This window comes from Thermobia domestica, chromosome 10, assembly GCF_964235325.1.
Source record: "Thermobia domestica chromosome 10, izTheDome1.hap1.1, whole genome shotgun sequence".
Lineage (NCBI taxonomy): Eukaryota > Metazoa > Arthropoda > Insecta > Zygentoma > Lepismatidae > Thermobia > Thermobia domestica.
The window spans coordinates 221225659-221247993 of NC_137463.1; the positions used below are offsets into that span (position 1 = coordinate 221225659).

Here is a 22335-nt window from a genome sequence, read left to right on the forward strand (position 1 = left end):
TAAATACAACGAAGATAAAAGAGTCGAAAGTTATGTTTTTAGTTTTTGAGAAAAAGTCCTTAATAGATGACTGCTTCTTTTTTTAGTCTTCTTCCGTGGCCCAATGATTCTCAAGTTACGATATTATTTAGCGTTGCTTCTTCCCGTTGACTAATGTATTGCAGTGCTGACTCAATCGCCCTGAACCCTTCTGAAGGTGGAATTATATTTTTCCTGTCAAGTCTTTGATAACAAAGCATTATCAGTCATGTTTTTATGAAGGTGTTAAAAGTCAAGTAGACCGTTAAAAAAATTATTCTTCATTTTATTACTTTTTTCTAGTTCTGTTTTCAGCTTAGAGTTCACTATCTACCCTCTAAAAGAGAAGGATATGAAAAATAAAGAAAACAAATTAAATAAAAATGTATTCCTCATTTCATTATGGATAGTAAGACTATTCATGGCTTTGGATTAATTGTTTTAACAAAAGAGACACTGACCAAAGCTTAAAACTTTATTTTAAATTATAATTTGTAACTGTTTCGGATATCTAGCATATCCTTCTTCAGACACGATCGAAATTAATGAAAATACAGACATATATATAAATATTGTTATAACAATGACTCTATATATGACTGTTAAAAGAATTTAAAAATTTTTTATAACTGAATATATAACACATGGGCTGAAAAGTCCCGGGCCTAACACATAGATGGCGCTAGTTGTATTGCAGTCACCTTGTTTTCAGTGAATACGAACCTTCACAAGACAGCTGTGAGAATTTCATGATATTCTATTCATTCGTCTGTGAGTTATTGTGCTAAGAGTGACCCTACTTGTGTTAGTTTCAAAACAATGGATCAAAAACAATTTCGTGTTTTAATTTTACACTGCTTCTTGATGGGAAAAAATACCGTTCAAGCGAAGCAATGGCTTGAAAAGTGTTATGGGGACTCCGCTCCATCAGAAACAACAATAAAACGTTGGTTTGCTGACTTCAAACGTGGTCGTAGAGACACCGATGATGCAGAACGCAGTGGACGTCCAAATGAGGCAGTAACATCAGAAAACATAAAAAAAAAATCCACAAACTTGTTTTGAATGATCGAAAAGTGAAGGTGCGTGAGTTAGCTGACATCGTAAAGATATCAAAAGAACGTGTTGGCTTTATATTGCATGAGCATTTGACTATGAGAAAGCTCTGTTCAAAGTGGGTGCCGCGTTTGCTCACTGTTGACCAAAAACAAGAACGTGTTGATGCTTCTGAGCAGTGTTTGGCCATGTTTAAACGTAACAAACCGGAATTTTTGCGTCGATATGTGACAATCGATGAAACATGGATCCATCACTTCACTCCGGAATCAAAACGATCGGCATCTGAGTGGACAGCAACTGGTGAACCGCGTCCAAAGCGCCCGAAAGCACAACAATCGGCTGGCAAGGTTATGGCCTCGGTATTTTGGGATGTGCGTGGTGTAATCTTCATCGACTATCTTGAGAAAGGACATACCATTAACAGTGACTATTATATAGCGTTATTGGAGCGTTTGAAGGCCGAAATTGCAAAGAAACGACCGCATATGGCAAAGAAAAAACTTCTGTATCATCAAGACAACGCACCGTGTCACAAGTCAATCAAAACAATGGCAAAACTACATGAATTGAACTTCGAATTGCTCCCACATCCACCGTATTCGCCAGATTTGGCTCCCAGCGACTACTGGCTGTTCGCAGACCTGAAAAAAATGCTCGCCGGTAAGAAATTTCGCACGAATGAAGAGGTTATCGCTGCAACTGAGGCCTATTTTGAGGCAAAAGATAAATCGTTCTACAAAAGTGGTATTGAAATGTTAGAGCGGCGCTGGACTGATTGCGTTGCTCTTCATGGAGATTACGTTGATGAATAAAGCTAATTTTGAACCAAAAAAACGGTGTTTTCTTTGTTAGGCCCGGGACTTTTCAGCCCATGTGTTATATGACGGTTAAAGAATTTAAACTCTGTTATAACAACATTTATATATATATGTCTGTATTTTCATTAATTTCGATCGTGTCTGAAGAAGGATATGCTAGATATCCGAAACAGTTACAAATTATAATTTAAAATAAAGTTTTAAGCTTTGGTCAGTGTCTCTTTTGTTAAAACAATTCATTATGGAGTTTTCTCTTTTTTTAACTAGACCGGATAGTCGTGGGTCAACTGTACATTGGCACTGCAAAGTTAGTCATATCGTTTAGTTTCCGATTTCCATCTATACCCGAAGTATGCAGAAGTTTTTTTTTCTTTCTTTTTGCACATGCTCTTCAACAAACTGAATTTTGTGTGGAATCAACGATTGCGAAGAAACTGATATCAACACCATATTTTACATGTGTGTTTGATGTTCATACTTATTTTACAAGCAGGGGACACGGTGGCTCAGTGCTCGAGCGCTTACCGCTGGTGTGTGGTGGTTGCTGGTTCTATCCCCGGCCAAGTACGTTCGTGGTGGACAACACTGTGTCCGTGGGTTTTCTCAGGGTACTCCCGTTTCCTCCCACTTTTTATCATCATTCATCTGCCTTAATCATCGTCTTTCTTAGCCTCACAGACATAACCGTGGGACATTAAACTAAAACATTTCATTTCAATATATTCATTTTTCAAGCGTTCTACCGAATGTTGTTTTTTGTTATTCATACAACGTAGCTAGGCAGAGTCACTAAGCTACTACAACAGGAACAGGATGACTAACTTGTTCCAGCGTATTCAAGCACGACTACCGTAAAACGTCAACTATATAATGTTTACTCTACGAACATGATTCATAGAACTAACCTGAGGGTTAGACTTTTCGCCACTGCCGCCTTCTTTCTCTTGCTGTTGCTCCTCTATGAGTTCTTTAAGTCTCCGCTGTGCCCAACGATAATGTTCCACTAATTCATGGTAAACTTCCAGTCGATAAATACACGACACACAAACTGTCTTCGGTAATGGATCATCCACTGTTACCTACGAAAAAACAAAATGATATTAAAAACTGTTAACATTTTAATTTATAGTAAGTAATTAATATACGTTTTAAACATACTTTTAAAACCAGTAAGTATAGCACTTACTTACCGTAATTCATCTATAAGAAAGCTACTTGATTTGATAGAATGCTTATTCAATATTCATTAAAAAGTACTTGTCCCAGAAGTATCCAGAACTATTTAGATACGTTTCGGCAGAAACGTATTACCCTCTTCATCTCATACCTTTTCGAAAATCTAACGTTGTCTGTGGATCTATATCCCATTGATTATCTATTTCAAACAGGTTCATAAGAAACAGGCTAATGTTCATGAAGATAAGTATTTAAATACACGGGTAATTTTGTGGAGAACTGGTGAAATAAGAAATTTAATGCTATTTGGAAGAAGATAACGACCGGGAAGTACTTTCACAGACGTTAGCTTCTCAAAAAGATACGTGCTGAAGATGGTAATAGTTTTTTGCCGAAATGTACACTGATTATTAGTGCTTTTAGCAGGGTGGTTTGATTCACATTCCGAAATAAATTAAAGTGAAAATAAGTAAAATCCCGTTTCTATTGTTATTTCGACTATGGACGATAATAATCATGATACAATGAGACTCAATGTATGTAGAGCACAGTATGAAAACGAGTGTCATGCAGAGAATGATCAGGAAAATTCTGTTTTGAACGGGTAACGGAGGAATCCTGCTTTCTTCTCTTCGTAACATAGGGTCTGTAACTTGTTAACTATTCCATCGGGGAAATCACCATCGACATTTAAGACGAAAATTATTTTGTGTGCGCATCTGTTTGTGCCCAGATAATAGGGGCGTACTTAGAGGGGTCCGATCCCCTCACTGAAACTTATTTTTTTTAAAGATTTTATAACTTTAGGCGAAATTTATGTATCGTTATATGTATTTCGTGCCGCAACCTCGTTACTTTTTTTTTTTTTTTGATATGCCCCTGCCAAATATTAGTAACTTTTGTGAAAAAAGGTGTCATGTTGATAAACGGGCTCCGGTTCTGGCTTTCTGGAGGCGTGCTTGTTAATACATGTATAAACGTTATCCTGAAGAATTGTTCCACCCACTTATTCCATGGCCTTTTCCAAGAGGATAAGCCACTCACATGAACCTATAGAAAATTCGTTAAATCAGAAACCAACCAGTCTCTCTCCCTCCCTCTCTCTCTCTCTCTTTTTTTTTTTTTTTTTTCAAATTTTAATTTTCCATTTTAGAATTCTTGCACCAAAACTGTAAGATATCTTTATTAAGTGATGAACTTTAGCAGTGATTACTGCTTAAAAAGGCCAAGAAATAATATCTGATAAAAACTCGTCAATCACCTACACATTAAAACGAAACTTAGCTATAACAGTTACACATAAATGGTACAACCTTCGACTCAATTATCTACACACGTTATTTACAATTTGAAATATTTCACTTCACTTCACTTATGACTCTACAACTACAACTTCAACTTAAGTCCAGCAGTCAATGACAACAGGATTAACTGCCGAAATTCTATCAAAAAAGGAGTCCCCCGAATAGGAAAGAAACTCTCACTGCGTCCGTTCCTTTTATATCTCTGTCAAAATTTAATACTACATATCGGTCCGCGCTGAGGCCATGGCCACGAACACTTTTAACGCCAACTCGAAGAAATGATTGCGACATATGTGGTTTTTAGTCTTGCAATAATGCAACACTCTAAAGGCTCAAGAAGCACTAAAATATTTAACACTTAGGAGTTCGAAATATGTCAATTCATTTTTAAGATGTAAAATTCAATATTGGAAAGATTTATCTTGTTTACTATATTTTCACTTCTCACTAACTTGTTTCACAGTGTTCACTACTCTGTGGGAATAATCCAATTCTGTCTGTTCACTCATGTAGAAAATTTATTTTAGTTATTGAAATTATATTCAGGTCTTTCCTTTACAGGATTATATAACTACAAGTGCTTGCTGAATGCAGAACACTTGTGTCAGAAGATCGTGATGACTGGCTTTTTACAATTTAAATTAAACTCTCTTTACATGTGTACAAAATGAAGAATAAAATTATATTTTGTTCTTCGTAAGCCGTTTATTTAGTTCTTGATTACGTAATTCCATCGATGATTCAAATTTCTCACGTCTGCACTAAGTTTAGGATTTCTTGTGCAAACGCAAAACGATAAATACCTTCCTTTCAATATTGAACGAGCACAAGTGTAGTACGTCAAGTTTATTGATGTCATGTTTTGATTCTTGGAAATGCTTTGAAAGTCCTCAAATGGGGGGGGGGGGAGGGGTCCTATTCTCTTGCATCCCTGATATGTCCTTCCACTCTCGTCGAGATGTCCCTTTTTGTCACTGCAATGTAGAACTCACTGTATTGTTCAAGAAGCTGAATAAATTCCAGGTAATGATAACTTATCTCGACAGATTTTTTTTTTTTTTTTTATTATTATTTCGAAAGTGAATTTTCAAAATCATTTCAGTTTTACCGAAAATTTAATTTCAAAACAGTAGCCATTCTTTTTTTTTCTTTCTTTCAGAAACTCTGTTATTACAGGACTAAAATCTACATAATGTCTCAGTAATTTCTTCCAGTTTACGTTAGGAGTACTCGCAATCTGGCCCCATGACACACAGTGTGACATTTTGATGATCTAGGACGACAAAATCCATTTTTCAAGTTATTAACATACATATAACTGCTACTTATTCCAATAATAGAATAACCACAGTTTATCAAAACAACATTTGTTTCCAATTCTGTTATTTAATCTAGCCCATAGATAAGCCCAAACTTGTCGGAACACCTGCTCAGTGGTTTCACAGTGCGCGTTCGAAGATCTGTGATACGACTTCGCTTGCCCAGTGTGGATCACCGAGTCGTGTAACAGCAAAAGGACAGTGGGCATGTATTGGTGATCATATTACGTCTGTTCTGAATTGTAGTGTTTCGGTTCAAAACATTTTGTTCGTTCTGAAAAAATGTACGGAAAACTGTAAGTTTTAAACACACAATTATACTGAAATGTAAAAAGAGCTTTGAGTTTTAGTATATTATTCCGCATTATTCCAGGGTTAAATTGTATGCAAGTTATTGCTGAGAATTTAGACTTTTCAAAAGTGAAAAGAGTTGTTGCACAAAATTGCGCACTTAAAAGGATTTTGGTTTTTAATTACAATGGCGCTACAAATTCCCTATCACACTTTATTTAAGATATGGGTACATAATTCAAGTTCGACGAGATTTGATGCCTTACTGACGCATGTTGAGCGATCAGTTGGCTACTCCCCATTATCTGATGATGATTTATCATCTATTAAAGCGCCACTTAGGACTTTCAGTCACAAACTTGAAGTGAAGTGGAAGACAGCATCAAGACATCTCGAACGTTTTCTGCAAAATAATTCCTTTTGGCTTGAAGCCAGTCTTCAATTCCCTAATCTTATGACATTACGGCCTAGTACATCCCAAGGTCATGTTGGAAGGCCACACAAATTCTTCAGTGACTGCAGCTGAAAGTCAAAGAAACGTAGAGTGAAGATTTTCATTGAAGAAACGAGCCATGAGGAACTGTCGTTGGCCATTTAATAAAACTTAAACAAGAAGGAAAGAGGGATTCTGCTTCAATTGTGAGTGAACTTTCAAGTGCCTCTCCCCAGAGAGGAACTAGAATGAAGTCTCGTCTTGTATTCTTTCTATTGGCGAGCTTTCGGAGGAAGAACAAGAGACCAGAAATAAGCACCACAGGTAATACAGGAAATTCTTAACGAGGAATACATCGAGAACTAATACAAATAACGATCTGCTCCACGGGCTTATTATCTCTGATCCAGTCATTGAAAGTTACCGATTTCCTCCAAAAACAAAACACAGTCGTATCGACGGAGAGGTACTTGATTTATTGGATGAGCCTTCTTTGCACACTTCCAACGAACATCGATCTTCATCAGATGACTCATCAGCCAACTAACTCAGCAGTAGCAGTTCAGAGGGTGATACGTGAAGAATTTATAAGTCAACATAATGTTTAAATATCCAAATAGCTTTATAGTCCAAATTATGTTATATTTTGTGTTGTTATATTTATATAAAGTAGAATATGTGATAAATGAAAACACAGGGGAGAAACAATTAACAAATATTGAACAAAAATGGTGAGAAATAAGAAACATAGAGTGAAGATTCTCATTGAAGAAACCAGCCATGAGGAACTGTCGTTGGCCATTTAACTAAAACTTAGACAAGAAGGAAAGAGGGATTCTGCTTCAAATAGTAGTATAGTAAATAATTGCTTTTTGTTTGTTTGTTCTATTTTCAGTCTGTTTCTTTTTTTTTTTAATTCTCAATTATGCGAGTCCACTTTTCATGACGAACTTTGTGTTTTTCCTCTTTCTTTTGTAATAAAAATAAATTATAAATTAATAAAATGAGAAAATAAATAGCATGGCTTAAACTAATACGGTATCATGCAAAAAAAAAAAAAAAAAAAAGCCTCACTCATCCTATTGAGGTTTCAAAACAAGAAAAGAAAAAAGAAAGAAACGAAATAAAAGAAAAAGTAGGAGAGAGAGAACAAATTGTTAAGAGGCAGTTGCGTCTGCCATGAATAAGACCAAAGGAAATTGGCTAAGGCAGGAGGAAGTAGAGGCTAAAAAAATAATATTTTCATGCTTTGTTTCAATAACTAATGGTCATTACAGTTTTCTACAATCAACTTTCCTCTCGGTGTCGTTTTTTTTTTTTTTTTTTTTTTTTACGTGAGCAACCCTTTCTTCCCTTTTATTTAACGTGTGTCTACAAAAGATGTTATAGTTGACGTGGATTTGTTACTACTTCTATTTTTTAAAAAATATAGGGTTCAATAGCATGGGTTCAGTTATTTCTACTACTGTACCCCAGATACGTACCTTACGTCACTTTAATTTGGAAGATTCTTGATATAATAATTTTGTCCTCCTAGATTGGCAAAGTGTCACACTGTGCGACGGGCCGAAATATAGAAGTATGAGGTTTCAAGAGGGATCCAAGATGAGTTCCTTTTCTTTCCTTTCTCTATATTAAATATGCACCCTACAGCATCTATAAATTACACCTCTAAATACAATTCCCACGATATGCATATCGTTGGGCTTTTAGCAGACGTTCTACAATATCATTATTAATATTATCGGTACTGTTAAGTATGCAACAACATTTGAAATTTAAAAAAATAAATAAAATAAAATAAAATAAAAAATAAATAAAAACACTGTAATTCATAAGATACGTGGAGATTAAGAAGAGTCACACCACTCTTATCACAGCGTAAATATATATATTATGGAATCGACCCAAGTTGCTTAAGTTTATTAGCGGCCTTTTAGTTTTACTCTCCATAGTTGCACTCTTTTGTCAGAAGAAATGAACAGAATATTTACTTGTTCATTTCACTACATCTATCTACAGCAAGACAAGATAAATGATGGACAATGTGTGATTCAAATGTTTAGGAGTCGTGCATAACTAATTTGGTTCGTGCTCGATCAAATTCGCTGTAACGGTGTTCTGGAACAAAAAGTAATGCGACTACATTCTCTTTGCTTCTGTAGTACATACTCTCGTATTGGTACGAAAAAAATAAAATATCTTTCTTCATGTGCAATTCATTACAAAAGAAAATTCTTCACTTAAAAAGGAAATTACTCAAGTTATATCTCTATTCTCTCAACACAACACTTGGATAATTACAAAAACGAAAAGAGGGTTGCATTAACTCTTAAATGAAAACGCATTTTCGGACAAAGATAAATGGAAACGTGAGGTGTTGTGCAAGGTTGGCAAAAACCATGGCATTTATTGAAGAAAACAAAAAACATAAAAAAACTGTTTTTTGGGGTTTAAACCAGTTTTTTTTTTTTTTTGGTTTAAAAATTTGCTCTATGTATTTACATCACATATGGACAGAAATAAGTTTGTTTCGCCTTGGTGTTATTATGCAACAACCGGGTTATGCTGGATGGGGCCGCATAACCTTAAAGCGGAATCCAAACCGCTTCTCGACTTACAGCCGAGAGAAACTGTCCTCCACTTGAACTCGAAACCGGAACTACTTGGCCACAAATACGATACGTCTGCTGACTCACTCACGAAGGACTCCTGATAAAAAATATGTTGTACTAATCTTTACATACTTCTTAATATAATTGTCAAGAGCCATTTCAGAAGTACAAAAAGATAAAACAGTTGCACAAGTGAAACCATTATGTGCTGAATTACATATGAATAATTTCAAAATACTGCAGAATGCAGAAGAACTAATTTAGCCCAAGTTAGTTCACTACAACTTTTATTAAAGAAACGACGACTTAATTTACATATTAGTAAGAAAAGTAAATAAAGATACGAATTATCTGAGTCCACTTTGGCTCTGACCCATTTATACATAAATAGATACCAAAGATACTTCTGATTTCAATAAATGCCTCTCGTACGGTTTGTATGACTTCCTCCCTCCCAAAAAGTATTGCATTTCGATGTTTTTTTATCAATAGTAAATATTATTAAAACTAAATAATATTTAAAATTTTTCTTTGATTGTAACTGCATAACAATAATAACAAATCACAAAAGGAACATTCATAAACTTCTTAGAAAAAAAAAAAAAAAAAAAAAAGTTGCTTTTGTAGTATAATCTGAGTAATGAATGGGGAATGTAGGCCTGAGTATAAAACGAATAATATACGGGAGTGAAACGTGATAACCCACAAATATGTATTTATCAAGATTTTACGAACACTAACACTTTTAAGAACATTTTTTGGTTTTGGTTTAAACCAGTTACAAAAAAAAAAGCTGGTTCAAACCAGCTAACCCTGGTGCCGTGTATCCTAAAGAGAGAGGAAAAATCAAGACTTATTTTACTTTTACTTCACATATTATTCTAATAAAGGGTAACTTACAATTATGAAAGTGTATTTATTGACTCTCAATACAAGTGTTAATTTCATTTAAATTACTGTGAACCACTATCATACGTAAATTCGGATTCTAATTAATCTTGAAAGCTACGTTTTATTTTCTTTTCCATTCACAACATATAACAAACCTTTGAGCATCACAAAGAAATCTGCGATGCAAACAACAGTTATTTTAGCGTCTTCCGATATGGTATACATGTGACACCGACTTCAACTACGGCGATCTATTAGGTGGGGTAACACAGGGACGTCAACTCCAAGATGCTACACAAGTGATTGTCGAATGGACCTGAGGCAAACTTGGTATGTTCACTTGTTCAGTCTTCGCATCATCCAAGGAAGAGGAAATCTCTTGAAGCTCGGAAAATATCGTTGACCACATGTCAGGAATCTTTAAACATCTGGTTCTGGTATTAACCGTTCTTAGCATTTCTAAACACTTCCTTTTTATCCTCTGTACACAGGCATTTCATTGACAACAAACCGTTTCGCAACCAGAAACGTGGGGTATTCTGTACCCCATGTTTATCAGTACTGCAAGAATATAAGCAAACTGATGGACGCCACGGAGAATACGGAGAGTTCTTTGTACTAAAACAAAAGACACCATGACTCACTGCAGCACAGAAAAGGAAGAATATTCCCTGGGGTACTCTATACCTCATGTTACCAATTCAGGGTTAATAAGGTAATTGGGAAACTCCAGAATTATTCCTGCGTATTTGGTGCAGTAGGCTATATGATATATATATATATAATACAATTATCATGTGTTACAATGGTGTTTAAATGATAAAATGTATTGCACGATAACAAGTTGGCAACTGGAAAAGAGTTTTTTTTTTTAATGGTTTTCAATATTTCAGATCTTTAAAGAAAGCCGAAATTTTATCTTTTAAAAATCCTTTAACCTTTTGTACTTATATAGAACAACTCTTTGAAGTACTTCTACATAAAGCCCGATGTAAAGTATCTCAATAGATAAATGCTGTTGACACACTAAAACCTCTTTAATTTCAACTTTCTCACTATTAAATCTATATACTCCTATTTAATTTAAAACACGGAAACTATCGTCTGTTGCATATAAAATGATAGAAGTTTCATGCATCTACGCCTATCAAGACCTGATCTACAATAGCTTCAAAATAACTCTTATTTTTGTAATAACCCCAAAATAATAATATTAATAATCTCAAAATTGCATTTTTAAATTTCTCGGTCCTACTAGTGGTGTCTATGCATTTACTTTGAGGAATGTCATAATCACGTTGTGTATCCTAAGATCAGACTGCTGTTATACATTGTTGACATACAAACCCACCTCAATATACACTTCGTATGCGTCGTGACGTGGGTAGGGGTGGAAGACCAAATTTTCATTAAAAAAAAAAAAAAAAAAAAAAAAAAACCTTTTGATGAACATTTTGGTACCCATCCTACATCACCCTTCAGTTCACCGGAGGCGCAAAAACATACATACTATGATACTTTAATTGCTTCTACGTAAAATGTTCCAAATTTTGTTAGTTGGCTCCCATTACTGCCTGATCTATAACCATTTGAAAATAACTAATTTTTACAAGGTAACCCCCCCAAAAAAAAAAAAAAGTTCTTGCCGATTTTGACGTTCTATTAATCATGCACTGACAGAAAGGAAACAAAACAAAGCACATGCCTACCAAGCGAACGGGAGTTAGTCTGACCATCGACCTTCATTAAACAGCCACTTTCTCCATGTTGACTCGGAAATTATTACTTAAATTATTTATATTTTTCTGACCAGAGTATCTTCTTTATTAAAATTAAAATAATTCGTTAACAGTTTCCATAACCTAACGTTATCTCCCTTAGATATGCCAATTAACGTTTGAGGAAGATAACGTTACATTATGGAAACTGTCCCGAATTATTTTAACTTGAATAAAGTAGTACATACTCTGGTCAGAAAAAGGCACGTTGCACACACATAGCAGTCATAGCGTGCAATGTCGGAGAGAAATGGAGATATCAAAGCAGCTTAAAGTGAGCCTGTCAGCTGCCACATCAAGTCGCCACAAATGCCAAGCATTTAGGAAGAATGTCCTGAATGAACGCACCGGCTGGCACTGGTTCCAGAAATTCCATTCGGGAGATGTGAGCCTTTCGGATAAACCTCGCGGCGGATGATCACATGTGTTGAATTACGAGGCCCTGAAAACAGGCACGAGGAAGACAGTGGTCTAACGTGTGATGAACTTGTAGAAAGGTTCAATGTTTTCGCTGAAACAGTCAGACTGCACCTGCATGGGATAGGGAAGTCATATAAGTTAAGTAAGTGGTTATCCCACACATTGCTCACTTGGCACCTGACCACACTCTCCTTGATCTTACTCACTGGTGACGAAAAATGGGTCCTCTATGACACTCCCGAGCGTACCAAACATTGGTTGTGGCCACGTGACCCTGTTCCTCACACCTCTGCACCCACGAAAGGTTATGCTCTCCGTGTACTGGAATTGTCGGCAGGTGCCCTTCCAGTTGGTCAGACCATCACTGGTGACCTTTACTCTCAGTAGCTGCAAAGAGTGGACCGTGCATTGTGGCAGAAGGATCCGACATTGGTGAATCAAAAGTGTGCTGTTCCTGCACGACAATGCCAAACTACATATGGCAAAGAGGGCACGGGAGATCCTTCAGCAAGTCCTGGGAAAGTGTGCCACGCAGCATAGTCACCGCCCCTTGCGCAAACAGATTACCACCTGTTTCAGTCTCTCGACAACCACTTTTGTGGGAAATGCTTCACAAATGAGAGAGATTTGTGGAACGCACTTACGGACTTCTTTGCGTGCAAGACTGCAGTTTTATGATCAGGGTATTGTGTAGCAGCAGGAACGTTGGTAAAAGGTGCTGGATGCTGATGGAGATTAATTCGAAACTTAACGGCACGTGCCGTCCACTGTATTGCTCTTTATGTTTCACTGCTGCATAATAGCAAGAACTTTTTTAATTACTTTGTATTTGAATTTCCCATTGTACTTTACAGCGTATAGGCATTTACTGTGAGGGATGTCCTCATCACACTGTGCAACCTACGATCACACTACTGTCATACCTTTTTGCGAACATCTCAATTATATTTCGTGTGTGTGTTATCGTGTTGGATGGGAATGGGGAGGGGTGAGAAACTTACATTTCATTTAAAATTAAAAAAAAAAAAAAAAAAAAAATCTGCTTTCCTTTCCCTCCACAAATCTTCAGTATGCATTTTCAGTTGCATAAAACATACATTTTTGGGAACTTTAGTATGATCTACGTGAAATGCTTAAGTTTCTTGAGTCTATACCTATTAGTACCTAATCTTAGGGAACTACGTCAAATGCTTTAAATTTTCTGAGCCTAAGCATATTAGAGCCTAATTTTGGGGAACTTCGGTTTGTTCTATGTGAAATGTTCTAAGTTACCTTGGTTTATACATATTGGGACCTGATCTTAAGGAACTTTGGTTGGTTCTACGTGAAATGTTAAGCTTCCAGAGTCTATGCCTATTAGGATCTGATCTAAAACCAACTATCTTCATCTGAATTTCCCGAACAACCTACTGATGTATAAGCATTATTTCTGAGGGGTACATATTCCTGCTGTCCATTCTACAATCATTCTACTCTTATACCCTACTGAGAATATCTCAAGGGACAATTCGTGCGTTCTCAAGTTTGTCAGAAACGGAGAGGGGCGAGAAAACCTCTAATTTTTATAGATTTTTTTTTTAACATTTTGCCTTTTCCTCCCCATCACCATTACCCAGCACATCCGATGAGACTAAGTCATAGTCCTTATAAAATCTTAATTTCTTTTGCGTTAAATGTTCCAAGTTTCGCTCGTTTACGCCTTTCAGGAGCTGATCTACAATAATTTGAATTTTTTTTTTTTAAAATGTTTTTCACATCTCCAGCCCGTACCATTGGCTTTACTTATGAATGCAATCCGGACTCCAAAAGTCTAATAAAGCAATTTTTCTTTTCCTAATCATCTCTGGCTCATATCCCACTATTTGTATGGCTTGTATTGAGGAAAACTAAAGGAATCTTCAATTAGGGCGGCTTACCCAGGGATCTGAATCTTGAATTTTATTCCTATTCTTTGTTATATTTAGTTACCCACTCCTCTGTTACTCTACCCTTTCTGTGACAAGGGAATTCCATAGCTTCATATATGAAATAGCCTCATATGTGAATTCTTAAACAGTCATTTAAGTAGAAATACGGCTTTAAATGTACGTAAAAAGCTTAATAAAACTCAATTTTGCCTAATAAACCCTACTGCACTGGGTTTTCTACTACCTTGGTTATAATTTAAAAATTAATGAAAAAGTAATATGAAACAGCATAATATTTAAACATACACTTGTAATTTCTAGAGAATGAATTGAAGCAATGAAGCGCGAAGAAACTGATCGCTGTCACGGTACAGAACAGTGCTCCATATATGTAGGAGAAACGGACGACTTCTATGGATAGACAATGATAACTAATATTGTATCTGGAAAACCTTGACGAGTTACACAAATATCTACAATGTCTACTATAGCTAGGAACGACCCGACACCATTTTTAATTTATCTGTAGAGCTGCACCGTACTCACTCTGAACAGACATTGTGAATAAGTGTACTTTCGGTGTTTGAAATCAACGTTTTGCATATAAAATTACTACATTTTCGTAGTAACATCCTCAAGTACAAATTCGTGTAATTTACAGAAACAATAAATGGATTTGCCATCAGGTTAGAAATGAAAATATGTTTGGGGGGGGGGGGTCATTGGTAAAACATTCCCATCTGGTGCAAGGGGTTCCTAATTCGATCCCAGGCCATGAGAGTTTGCAGTGGACAACATCGTACTCAGGGATGTACGGTTATAGGCGGCAGTAAGATCCTAATTTCATTTCAAATAGAAAATATCAATCATTCATCTTGTGGGCAACTTGTAGCACATAAATTTGGAAATTTCAGACCAAACATACTAATAGGACAACCAACTTTATGCTTTATACAGCTGTATATTATGCTTTATTTTTCCTTACATAATGCTTTTTCCTAAATTATGCCTTAATATGCTGTTCCTTGAATTATACTTCAGTTTTAAGCATTTCTATTACAAATGTATATGAAACTATTAATTTTTTCCACTAACATTACATCAATAAATACTACATCATTTTGTGTAGTTTTCTTTAAGTGATGTTTTCAAGAATATGCAGCTGCACCCATATTTAATGAATTCAGAACAAAAAGTACAAAGTAGATTACCGCCTTGTACTTTGAAATGGTCAGTTAAGAATTCTTTTACTCTCTGAGATTGCATAAACTCTTTGATTTTGGCATCTTGGAATAAGCACAACCAGCCTTGCCTGCCTTTTAACACAAAGCGAGGAAAAAAAAGCCTCCTGAGCAGAAGGTGCGAAGAGGAGAAATTCGAACTTTCCATGGTTACGCGTAAAGGCAATTTGTAGTTGATTTCTATTGTTTGCGGCATTGATAACAGCCTTTGTTATTTTTTTTTTTCACAAAATATATTAACATATTTTTCTTTGACGTATAGATATACAGGTTCTGGAATAAAAAGCATTAAGCATTATGCTTTATTTCTGTAAATTATGCTTATAAAATTAGCAAATTTGGATATGTAAAGTGGTCAAAATCATAGATATGGTACCAACCATAGGTGAAAAATTCCATTATCCTTTAACTGCTCTTTATGCTTTATAGTTGCCCTATATATTAGTTTATAAAGGAAAAGTACCATGTAAAGAAAACAATGTGTGCTAGCGGTATCTTATAAATCAAATAGTAAAATAGTACAACAAATCCGCACACACTACTCCAGTAGTTCCCAAAGGAAGTGCCGTTAATTAATCTGACTTCGAATGATGCTCACATTGTCTACTACTTTTTACCCTCTGTACTGGTACTAGTCATCCACCTCCCCTCTTCCTGGCTCTAACACTACCCGGAGGGCCATGGTAAATATTTCCTTGCGCAAAAATACACACAGTAAAAGTGTAAAATCGCTAAGAGAATATAAAACCTTTAATACATCAGAACAAAACAGGCCATATATGTCATCTGTAAATTTGGCAAGGTTCTAGAACACAGGTCCCCCTTCATATTTAGCTGTACTAAACACAAAAATAAAACGTGCCCTGCGGGGCTCTAATCCGCCTTCACTCGCTAACGCTCGTTCGGCTATACTATTTAAATTAAACATTAAACTTTGGTACAGAAAGGAACCAACCTACCTACTAATCTATATAGGGGGACCTGTGTTCTAGAACCTTCCCGTAAATTTTGCTCTTGGCGCCCATACTATTTATCAGCATCGGAAGTACTGTTCAAAAATATTTATGGTCATTATATTCGTGTATCTGCATGTACACTTAATGCCCCCGAATAAATACATTTTGGGTACTATTTTATTTAACGGGCACAACTTCGTATGTAAGAAATATGTTATTTGATTTTGCAATAGGATCGTATAAATAATCAAAATATATAGGAATCTCGCCGCTCGGATAACATGATTTGTTTGTTCAATCTAACTTCGAATTTTCGGGTAATATTTAATTTATCCCCCAAAACACTTGATAGTGATTGACTTAGCTCACTGAGTAGTGATTACGGTTATTTTATTATTGTGTTGAGTATAAACACAATGTGGACGTATTACATAAAAATCACAGTGCATAAAACACGAACTAACTTGTGCTACGTGGCCACTAAAAAAGTATGAATGCTATCTAACCGAGTCAGAGCAGAAGCGTCAGCGAGGGCGGGTGTACACATAAACGCAGTAGTTTACAACAGCTCACTTTAAGTTACATATTCCCTCCGAAGTGTCAATGAATTTGGTGGAGGTATTAAATGCCATAAGTTTTTAGTCTGAAAACAAAGCAGATGGCGGCTCCACATTGACCCACACGTACCCGTTTTCAACGTTGTATTACGGTACTATTTATACATTGTTATTATAATATATCTACCTAGAATTACTCCTCTTTCATTTCTTTCGTTCACTCTGAACTGTTAATCACAAATATTTTTGTGTTTTCTTTGATCTTCAGTAGATCTTTGCCAATTTACATTGTATTACTGCACAAAAGTAGTACTTTCCACCTCCGCAATTTCTCCGTAAATTTTATTTCGGGGCTGCCATCTGCGGCAATTAACCCGAAATCAATAATGAGCATCGAGGCGAAATTTTGACTTGTGGTCTGTGCCTCATATTTATCTTCATCTTACCAGAGATTGTTAGATCTTACGTGTTACAGGTATGGTTAAACGGAAGTTACCGTGGCCGCATATTTTTCAACTTTTTTGAGTTTAAAATATGGATTTCGATTAACTATTTCCAGTAGCACCATTTTTGATTTCTGGAACCGGGAAAATGGCACATCAGTCATCGTGTACGTGTGAATACGAACCTCGTCCAAGTCGGTCACTGGTCTGCATTGCCCAAATTGTCCCACTTTTTCTGATCCCTAATTTGACCTCCAAGCGGTCAGTTTCAGATATCAAAACTGGTGTCATTGGACACAGCTCATCGACATCTCAGGGTTTGAAAAACCCGTGTATTTTTGAAAAAAAACCAACCCACCTGGGCCCATGTGGGTTTTTTTGGGTTTTATTGAGTTTTTCGGGTGTAATTGGGTTTTTTCGAAATATTTCAATCTCTTTGGGGTAAAAATGTTAAAATATGATTTACATTTCATGAGTGTCATTGTCACAACTTGCAACAACTTTCTATTCACTGCTGTTTTAAAAAAATTGCCGCCATTTTGAAATTTTATATTGGAGCCGAAAAAATATATACAGCAAATTTAGAATGCCTTGTGCTTCTACCCTCAAAATATCAACTTAAAAAGTCCGAATATTGCGCCTTGTAACATGGATACCCGCTATTTAAAAAATGGACGCCATTTTGAAATTTTATGCTAATTAGCTATATACAGCTAATTTAGTCTCTCGTGCGTCTACTTTGAAAATTTTAACTTGAAAGACCTAAAATTGCGCCTTGTAGCGTGGATATCAGCAGCGGCGCAAATTTGTCTTCATCATTGGGGGGACGAGTAAGACGGTATATAGATAAGACGGCGGACTCCGGGACAACATGGGTAGGGGAGCAGAGTTGTCTTCAACATTGGGAGGCGGTCAGATTTGAGGCTTATTCTGGGAAGATTCAATTTCATCTCACTTTCCTTTGTGACAGACACAAATCATCACATTTCTTCCTAAAAGACACATTTCCAATCGGATTATTGAGGGGGACAGTTCCAAAATTGTAGAGGATATGTCCCCATCATCCCCCCCGGGATTTTTGCCAGTGGATATCAGCTACTTTTTTTTAAAAAAAGGTGCCATTTTGTAATTTTACGTTGGTATGCTGCCAAAATCTAAACAGAAAATTTAGAGTGTCTCTGGTTTGTATCCTGAAAATTTGAAAGACCGAAAGTTGAACACTGTGTGGTAAAGGCAGACAAACTAACAAATGTAGATCGAGTCATCCTAGGAGCCTCAGTGACGTTCGCCAAATATAAATACCAAATATAATATAATTAATTATAATTAATTATATTATACTATATTAATTTAAAACAAAGACATAATTCATCAAAATGTCTTAAATATTTTTCAACGTAAAATAAATGGTCTTTCGATGCTTTGTGCATTCAATTACGGGAATTACCCGACCACTTGTTGCAAGACCGTTCTTTTCCGAAAATTAATTTAAAACAATTAACAAAGAGAGACCTATAATTCATATTTTATAAAGTAAATGTTTCAAAATGTCTAAAATGAAATGAAATATCCTCCAGCGTAAAATAAATAGATTTATTGTTGGAGTATTCACTTTCGATGCTTTGTGTGTTCAATTGCGGGAATTTCCCGAACACTTCTTTCACGACGGGTTTTCCCTGAAAATGCAGCTTGCTTTACTGTACATCAAAACTTCCATTAATACTGAAGTTTGATTGCAGCACTTGAAATAGTAAGCGTTACGTACTCTTCGGAGCTCCGAGCATCAAGCTTCTTAATTTTGACAAGAATTTTTACGTTTTTGCTAGTGTTGATTTTACAGAATGCTTATTTGAAGGCTAGCAACAAATGACTGAACTTAACTGTTGTTGGAAAACCAAACTTTACTGAATACTTTTGGGTAAGAAATAATATTAATAGTTTTACTAATGTATTTACATATTAACTGTTAGTACCGGCACTTATGACCTTAAACCCGTCAACGTATGAGGGTTAACGTCCCTCGGCGGCGCCGAGTCAGGAAACACACTATTCACGGAAAGTATTTTCTAAAATATACAATCGCTTACTTTACTTCAAATAGCCTATAAGCATAATCCGCACATTAATTTGTTCTACAATTATCTCAAGCTAAGGTGAGGTTTTTTATTTATTCATTTATTTATTCATTCATTCAGTGCATTTAGAGCTTTATAAAGGTCTTATGTTGAATATTGTTGTCTATCTTAACATGAAAGCATATAATTCGCCCAAAGAAAGTTTAAAATCTGTTAAAAATAACTTTCAATATGATCACCTTAGTTGTACCAATAATACACTAACAAAAAGTCAAAAACCCAGGCGGGTTTTAAGATGGGTTTTTCAGGTGGGTCCAACCCGAAAAAGCCCGGTGGGTTTTTTCGGGCTGGGCCCACTTGGGCAAACCCTGCGACATCTACATGCCAAATCCAAAAAGTTGAAAAATATGGGTACACAGTAACTCCCTTTTAATCCACTTGTATAATACGGTAGAAATATGATATGGAAAGTTTGCCCTTTATCATGTAGAACTCCATAAGAAAGACATAATGAAGTTTTGCAAAGCATGTGCCACACGTAAAGCATGTGTTTTCATTCCACATGAGGTGTTTTTTCCCCATCTTTGCTTATGTGTATAATCAGTCGCTGACGCTCATGCTCTCTAAGGGCAAGGTTCCAGAACACAGGTCTCCCTTCCCTTAGAGCTGTAATAATGACAGAAAACAAGTGCCCTGCGGGTCTCTAACCCGCTTCACTTGCTAACGCTCGCTCGGCAGTACTATGTGAATTAAATATTACACTTTTGTACAGAATGGAACCAACCTAGCTACAACCTAGAGCCTTCCGCTCTCTAAGGATGCACCCCTGCGCGGACCGCCACGCTATGCTCCTGCTTTGATTTAGTTAGACGATTATTTATGTATTGTAGTGATCACCTAGATGGTTTCTAAGCTGGATGTATTTTGTACATTATATTTGGAGAAGTTTTACTATACGGGTCCACAGATTGTAAATTGTACAGAAAAAAAAGGCAAGTCTTTTATTTAACCATTTCATGTCGAGAACAGAACTCAACCAAGCTTTGCGGAGCTTCTAACCCGTTTCTACTCCTACTCGTAATACTATGAATCCGTATAGTAAAACTGCACAGTAATATTTATGCTCTATGTTTACACATTGCATTTCTACTCAGCCTTCAAGTCAACCTGCATCAATCAATACAACTATAGCCTATCTTAGGAAACCTTTTCCAAGGCATTAAGAGTACATTCCCAGATAAAAGAATACATAATTTCATGAATGTATGCCCGCTAACAAAGGATAGTACGACATTTTGTCCCTATTAGTTAAAATAATTGGAGTAGAATTTTTTATTAAATTGTAGTAAAATTAATACATAAGATGAAGGTAAGTAAACACAGGAACATAGATAATGCCAACAGACCTAAACATGTTCTTATTATTCACGTATATTAAAATGTTTTCATATTCTGCCTATAAAAAATATAAATAAGTTTAAGATTAATTTTCTTCAAAATAACTGCTTCATTTCGAAATAGATAACCAAATAAAAGTAAAAGATGCATTTAAGTGAGCATAAACATCACTAACCGTAATTGGTAAGTACGCTTTGATTTTTTCTGCCAGCTGTAATCTTTCACCTTCTTCACCAAATATATGAATCACAAAACGATTCACTTTAGCACACAAACGGCAAATAAAGCCTGTAACAACAGCTCCTTCAGTACTTCCCATTTTGTTAAGCTATTTGATTTCACAAAGTAAACTGCGTTTTCCTCAACTAATTACCATTTCCACAGATAATGTACCACTCACAGATTATCTTAAATACAGTATCAAAACAAAGAAGAGGATGATTCGCCTCTAAATCCAAAGAATAATATGAACAAGACTACATAAATTACGGCCTCATTCTGTAATGGATTAGAATGCAATACAAAAATGCAACAAGCAATATTTTTTTCCTCCGTACTGATTAACAATAATCCATCTTAAAAATTGTAATTTTAAGTTTAAAATGAATGAGTGCATATAAAAAAGGATTGTGTACGATATTAAATTTTCACAACATATGAAACTATCATTTTACGTTTACAAATGCAATGTTACAAGTGTTAAACTATCACAAAGGCTATACTAGAGTGAAGATATGTTAGTGCATATCAAATATGACTATGTAACATACTAATTTTCATCGACGGAGAATATCTGCCGATGTCAGAAAATATTTTTATGCTTCCAAGTACAGAGTTACAAGTATGAAGCTATTACAAGTGTTCTAACTTGTATTATTGCATCTGCTTTCTGCTAAGCCACTCCTGCGCTATCATGCAATACCCCTGCTGCGCTGCTGCCCCGATTCGAATGAATGCCATTCTCGCTTTCAGTGGTTACCTAGCAAAAGTTGTTTGTGTTTTCTATGCAATCATTTTTTTTATCGCATTACGTTCAAACGTGTATGTATACCCATAAGAAAAAGTCCTCATGAAGTGAATATGCACCTATAAATGCAACTCAAACTTTAAGAAATCTTCTAGGACACTGCTAGTCTGCAACCGAATTTCGTGATGAAATAAATGCATATTACAGAATAACATACTAGAATAGCGCGTAGTCATTTTCATTGTACATTAATTTGCAGTCATATTATCTACCTCTACGGAATTAATTGGGCATATGCCTGAGTAATAACACTTCAGAACACTTTAGAGAATCATTTAAAGAAGAAATATGAAATAAATATTTATTTTTATTTGACGGGCTACTATCTGCACCATAGCCGCTATGAAGATTGTCGCAAAAGAAAAGGCAAATTTTGCTTTAAGTTGAATAAAATACTTATGGAATGAGGCCTCAAATGCTCTATATGTGGCAAAGGAAATACCCACGTACGCGCAAAGCCACGACGAGTAAAAATGATTATTCGTTTCAAAACACACACCAACCTGTGCTAGCTCGTTAGGCTAAGTGATCTGTGCCTGTGGTAGCTCGTTATTAGAAACGGTAGTTCGATTGTGCTTGTGCGTAGTAATGTAATGTAATGGAAAGTTT

The 22335-nt window shown here is 35.8% G+C and overlaps 1 protein-coding gene across 1 annotated transcript in view; it reads right to left on the reverse strand.

Moving 5' to 3' along the window:
• LOC145663006 (uncharacterized) overlaps positions 1 to 21102 on the reverse strand; it is a 35720-nt gene extending 14618 nt beyond the window's left edge. Inside the window, exons 1-2 of the mRNA XM_081729130.1 lie at positions 20875 to 21102; positions 2801 to 2974 (exon numbers count right to left, since the gene is read on the reverse strand). Coding sequence (XP_081585256.1) covers positions 2801 to 2974; positions 20875 to 21018 — 318 coding nt within the window. The 5' untranslated portion in view covers positions 21019 to 21102. The remainder of the gene's footprint in view (positions 1 to 2800; positions 2975 to 20874) is intronic.
• Between the last annotated feature and the right edge of the window lie 1233 nt (positions 21103 to 22335).